The following is a 6,216-nucleotide window of genomic DNA, read 5'->3' as shown; positions in this document are numbered from 1 at the left end:
CCTTTATTTGTATGCAGCTGTTCTCTGTCTTTGAAGTTTTTCTGTGTAAATTTATTTTTTCTCTGGCTCCATTCTTTAACAGAATGTTAGCTTTATTTTGTGAGTGTGGGCTACATCTACCCGGTGGTGCTCAGTGGTTTCTCTTGCCAGGGATTGAATCTGAGTCAGCAGCATCCAGGGAAGCACCTTGCTCACTGTGCTATGTCTCTGGCCCTGATTTTTGTTAGTTTCATATTTATGAAACTTGCACATATTTTATGTGTAAGATTTTCCTCTTTGGTTGACATGTGGTTCGTGTATAACATTCAGTATGTACAACAGTTGCTTTTGTTGAGAACTATAAAATTTGAGTTCATTCAAAAAATTCATATTACTGAAATCCTCTATTTCGGTACATCTAGAAAAAGTAACCCATTTTATACATTTTAATTTATTTTTTAATTAATCAATGCAGTTTCAGATTATATATGTGTGATGGTTTTCAGACTTTATTATTCATTTTATAAGAGATAAAATAAGTTAGTGATTTTCCATTGCAGAATTGCTCTGGAATGGCTTATTCTCCTGACAGCTACCTACTAATGCCTGTTTGGGGATTGGCAGTGGGTCACACTTGGTGACAGATCACTACGCATTCCCGATGGTAGCTGGTGCCTGTCCTCCCGAGCTAAGCTCTAGTCATTTCTTTGTCCAGCAGAACAGTGAGATAATTGGTGCACATCACCTGGGGGACCTGCGCTCTGATTGGGGACAGCCCCTCTGAGGATGGAGAGGGAGCAGCAAATAGTCCTTCGCCTGTTGAAGCAATGATCCAAAGTATTTAACCTCTTAGCCTTGGTGCCTGTGGGATTCTGCTGTTGGAGGAACATGACCCGCACCTGCCCCAGTTCATAGGCTGCATGGGTTTTGTTCACATGGGTAAGTGGCAGCATTTCCTCAGGAATAGGCTGGAAAAGTTCATTAGGATGCTTCATGATTGGTACGTGAACCTTTTGTGCATAATGGAGAACCTCTAAAAGCCATCTCTTTATAATGTGCATACATTTATAACTATAACCTATGTCTTATTCTGATTATAGACATATTCTGTTGAGACCAGTAATCCAGTTTATCTAACAGCTCATCTAATATCAATGAAAATTGGTATTCATTGCCATTTTAGATAAGAAGGCAGCTGCTAATGTTGGAATGAAGACGTAATTAACTTCATTTTAGAAAGCTACAGTTCCCTAGATATTTCCAGGGTAGACACCTGAAGTCACTTTTATGCAGAAACATATTTTAAGTGGTGAAATATGAAAGAATATCTACAATATTAGGATTTTTCTGGAAAACTTTTTTTGAAAACTAAATGAATGGGGATGTTTCAAATCTCTAATGAAATCATCATACTAGTATGTGAATATTGAACTCACTATAATTATATGAAATTTTGACAGTAAAGTTTTTTCCAAATTAATGTTTATCCACTAGCAATTTATAAATTGGGTCATGTTATCTGAGTTAGGACTGATTTAAAAGACCTTTAATGATTAAAATTAGTTTTCTGTTACTGGAGTGATAGGACAGCGGATAGGGAGCTTGCTTTGCACGCAGGACAGAGCCTGACATACTATCCATGGTGTATTTGATATGCCAAAAACAGTAATAAGTCTCACAATGGAAACGTTACTGGTGCCAGCTCGAGCAAATCGATGAACAATGGGATGACAATGAGAGTGCTACAGTGCTAGAGTTCCATATATTTATTTATGAAAAGGATGATCATGATGTAGATAAAATTAATGAACTATGTTCATGAGTACATGTCAGGTTTGTTTAAATTTTTTCTTCATGTTTCCTGTCAGTAATTCTTGTGTTTTGGGGCCACATCTGGTACTACTTAGGACTTACTCCCAGGTCACTTTTGGTGACCTAGGGATGACTTTTGGTGGTACTGGAGATAGAACTCAGAACTGGGGTCAGGGATCAGAGAGGTAGTACATCGGTTAAAGTACTTTGATGGACCCAGGTTTGTTTCTTGCATACCCATAATGTACTTGGAGCATTGTCAGGACTGGTTCCTTAGTGCAGAGCCAGGCATAACCCCTGAGCATTGTATTGTATTATGTATTTGGCCAGGTGTGGCCAAAATACAAAAGAACTAAAACAATCGGGAATCACCTATATGCAAAGCAAGTGCCTTAGCCTCTGTACTATCTCCTCAGCCCCTTGAGTCAATTTAAAAGTATTTTAAAGGACTGGAGCTAAGGTACAGCAGGTAGGGCATTTCACCTAGGTTTGATTCTCAGCATCCAATATAGTCCCCTGAGCACTTGCAGGAGCAATTTCTGATTGCAGAGCCAGGGCAACAGCAACAACAAAAACAACAACTATGTATATATGTATATATATATATACACATATATGTACATATATATGCATCACTTTATCACCGTATCACTGTCATCCCAATTTATTCGAGTGGGCACCAGTAATGTTTCCATTCATTCTTGCCCTGAGATTTTAACAGCCTCTCTTTACTCATTCTTTCCAGCGGGCCACATTGGATGCTCTTTCAGGTTAAAGGGAATGAGACCCATCTCTGTTACTGTGTTTGGCATATGGAATACACCACGGAGAGCTTTTCAGGCTCTGTCGTGCAAGCAGGATGCTCTCAGTACCTTGCAAGGTTCTCTGAGAGGGAGAAGTAGGCTATGATAATTCTTCTATAAAACAGCTAATGGAAGCTGTTGTGTTATAGTGTCTGGATCTCTTGGCTGTTGCTGGAATTACACGGCTCCGGGGGCAGTTTGTTGGTGTGGCTACCAAGTGACTGGAAAATGGAGCGTCTGGGTGGAATAGGCCCAGTCCCAATCTGAGCAGGCTTGGAGATGTCAGCCCTGGGTCCTGTACACCTGGGTTTCTCTGTCAGTTCCTCTGAATGTGTGGAGAGAAGCCTTGAGTGTGGCTGTGGCTGAGTCCCGGAGGTCTTCGGAGGGTGGGGCTCTGCTCTGGGTGGGGAGGGATACTCAACCAGCCATGCTCCAAGGGGCCTCAAAGTAGACAGCCTGGTGCGCGGGCAAGAGATTCATATATGTATATATGAATTATTGTAATTAGATTATACATTATGATAGTTTTAGCATTTTTGGTTTTGAGTCTAGATTTTGATCCTATGAGAATGAGTGTAAATTTTTGTAAATATATAAGAAAAATATTTCTCGAAGCCTTTTTTTTGAGGTTTAAAAGTATGTGGTGATAGAAGTAATAAAAATGAGATTGCTGTTTGCTTTTATCTGGTACAATGATACAGAGACTGTGCCCCTTGCTTTTGCAAATGTCTCCAAGTCAAAGGCAGGCTGAAGAGGATGGCATGGCAGAGCAACCAGACTTCAGGGAGTGATTTCATCCTCCTGGATCTGTTTCACGGCACCCCAGTTCCCTGGGTCCTCGTGGCACTCACCTTGGTGGATCTTCTGGTCGCCCTGCTTGGCAACTCCACAATCCTCCTCCTCATCTGGGCTGACCCTCTTCTCCACAACCCCATGTACTTCCTGCTCAGCCAGCTCTCCCTCATGGATCTCTTGTATATCTGCACTTTTGTCCCCAAGATGGTCCTGGTCTTTCTCTCAGGGGATCGCCGCATCTCCTTCATAGGGTGCAGCTTTCAGATGTCCCTCTTCGGCACTCTGGCTGGATCAGAATTCCTGTTGCTGGCTGTGATGGCGTATGACCGATATGTCGCCATCTGCCAGCCACTGCGCTATCCCATCCTCATGCGCCCCAGGGTCTGCGTGTTGTTGGTACTTGTGACCTGGCTGGGGGCCCTGTTCAATGCTATGATCCATGTGATCTACACTCTGACTCTGCCCTACTGTGGTTCCCGGGAAATCCATCATTTCTTTTGTGAGATCCCAGCTCTCCTGAAAGTGGTCTGTGTGGACACCTCCCAGTATGAAATGGGTGTTTTTGTGAGTGGGGTGGTTTTTATCCTTCTTCCATTTTCAGCTATTCTGGGCTCCTATGGCAGCATACTGTCCACTGTACTGGGCATGGGGTCAAGGCAGGGACTCAGGAAAGCCTTGACTACGTGCTCTTCTCACGTGATTGTGGTGTCCCTCTTCTATGGTGCTGCCATCATCAAGTACATTGTGCCAAAGTCCTACCACACCCCTGAGCAGGAGGAATTGGTCTCTGTATTTTACACCATTATAACGCCCATGCTCAATCCTCTCATCTACAGCCTGCGGAACAAGGATGTTGCTAGAGCCTTCTGGAAAGTTCTTGGAAAATGAGGACTCTGGATTGTTTCAGTTTATAATATCAACCAAGGGAACTGTCCATTATTTTCTAATGAAATTTAACGTGTATATATCTTGACATAGTCATGTATTTCAGATACCAGATATTTTCAGATATGTAATAAGTATGTTCACAAATCTCTTAGCAATCGATACTTATTTTTAGAACACAATATTAATCCTGTAACCTTTGTGACTAATGGTAGTAAATTGTAAATTGACTAATTTTTCTTACATATGTCTTTATTGTTGCTACTATCATCTTAAAGTCTTAAGAATATTTAGGTCTTCAGAAGGAAGATGTTCTTGTATGTATTCACAAATGCCCTAGTGCAATTATTGTTCTTTTGGAATTTAGATGTGTTCTGAGTGACTCTTTTAAATTAAGTTTAAGAAAAGTTTATTAAGTTTAATAAAAATCATTTTTATTATCTAGATTTAATGTAATAAATTTCATCTGTATTAGTACAGTGTCATACTTGTTGATATTGAGGAATAATTGATAGTAATCTCCTTCTGAAATTAATTATAAAATGTACCCTTTTCACCCCACTTCCCAATTCTCAATTTCTCTCTCTGCTCACAATTACAACTACCCTTCATTTTCAGTGTCTTTGAATTTTGTTTCCTTTGTTAACCTGTTTTCTGTATTTGATATAAGGTAAATTTAGACGTATATTTATGTGTTATTAGTCAAGCTTGAATTATACTTGTGTGTCTTTTTGGTAATAGGGATTATCAGAGATATTGTTTACACTCTGATGATTAGTGATGTTTAGTGATGTTACTTATGAATATACACAGTCGCACATATATTTTGTGCCTTTTGAGAAATTTTTTAGGCCATTTGCCTATTTTACGTTTGCAATATATTTTGCTAAGTTTTGTAGAGAGTCTCTTGCCCGAACGCCTGGCTGTCTTCCCAGGGGTCCCCTCGGAGGGGGTGGGCTCCAGCTTCCCTCCACACCTCGAGCAGCACTCTCTCGGCCTAAGACTTTGGAGCCTAGCCACAGCCATGCGCACAAGGCCCCTCTCCACATGTTCTGACGAGCCTCATGCATGAAGATACTGGCAGAGGAACCCAGGTATGTGGTACCCAGGGCTGAGTTCTCCAAGCCTACGCAGATTGGGACTGGGTCTCTTCTGCCCAGATTTCCCACTTCCAGTAGCTAGGTGGTCACACCCAGGGACTGCCCCCAGCACTGTGTAATTCCACCAGCGGCCCAAACCCAGAGACTTAAAACCAAGCTCCTGGAAGCAGCCGTGGGACATCTTGTAGCCTAGTTCTCTCTCTGGGAGAACCTGGCTAGCTACCATGAGTATCCTGCCCATTTGGTAGAGCCTCACAAACTCCCCATGGTGTATTCATATGCCCAAACCAATAACAATGCTGGGTCTCATTCCCCTGACCCTGAAAGTGCCTCCAATTTGGCATCATTGGAAGGACAAGGAGAGACAGGCTTCTGCAATCTCAGAGCTAGGATGAATGGAGATGTTACTGAGACCACTCAAGAAATTCGACCATCAGTGGGATGATGATGATGATGATTATGATGATGAAGTTTTGTATATATTCATAAATGTATGTAATTTTCAAGTCTAACAATTGTTTTCATTAGGTTATCTACTCTTTTATCAGTTTGAACTAAACTAAAGTAAATATCACTAAACCAAATCTTTCATATATATATTTGGTTTTCTTTGTACTGAGAGTCACTTCTATGAATTGAATGTTGAGACGTAGGTCAAGTACCTGATAACCCATGTCTGCTTCTGGGATTTGTATTTTAAAACTTATATTCAAAGCTTTCTTACAATTTGACTATATATATGTATTCATATTTATGAAACTTGTATATATTTTTATTTATTTATTTTATTGAATCACCATGTGGAAATTTACAAACTTTCAGGCTTAAGTCTCAGGTATACA

The 6,216-nt window shown here is 40.7% G+C and overlaps 1 protein-coding gene across 1 annotated transcript; it reads left to right on the top strand.

Annotated features, from left to right (window-relative positions):
• Nucleotides 1-3,350: 3,350 nt before the first annotated feature.
• Nucleotides 3,351-4,277, top strand: LOC129401857 (olfactory receptor 2T27-like). Its single transcript, XM_055124768.1, has one exon. The coding sequence runs from the start codon at nt 3,351-3,353 to the stop codon at nt 4,275-4,277; it is 927 nt and encodes a 308-aa protein (XP_054980743.1).
• The last annotated feature ends 1,939 nt before the right edge of the window (nt 4,278-6,216 follow it).

The sequence above is a fragment of the Sorex araneus genome, chromosome 2, assembly GCF_027595985.1.
Source record: "Sorex araneus isolate mSorAra2 chromosome 2, mSorAra2.pri, whole genome shotgun sequence".
Taxonomy (NCBI): Eukaryota; Metazoa; Chordata; class Mammalia; order Eulipotyphla; family Soricidae; genus Sorex; species Sorex araneus.
The sequence above is the reverse complement of the archived record's forward strand: the minus strand, read 5'-3'. Positions and strand labels throughout refer to the sequence as shown.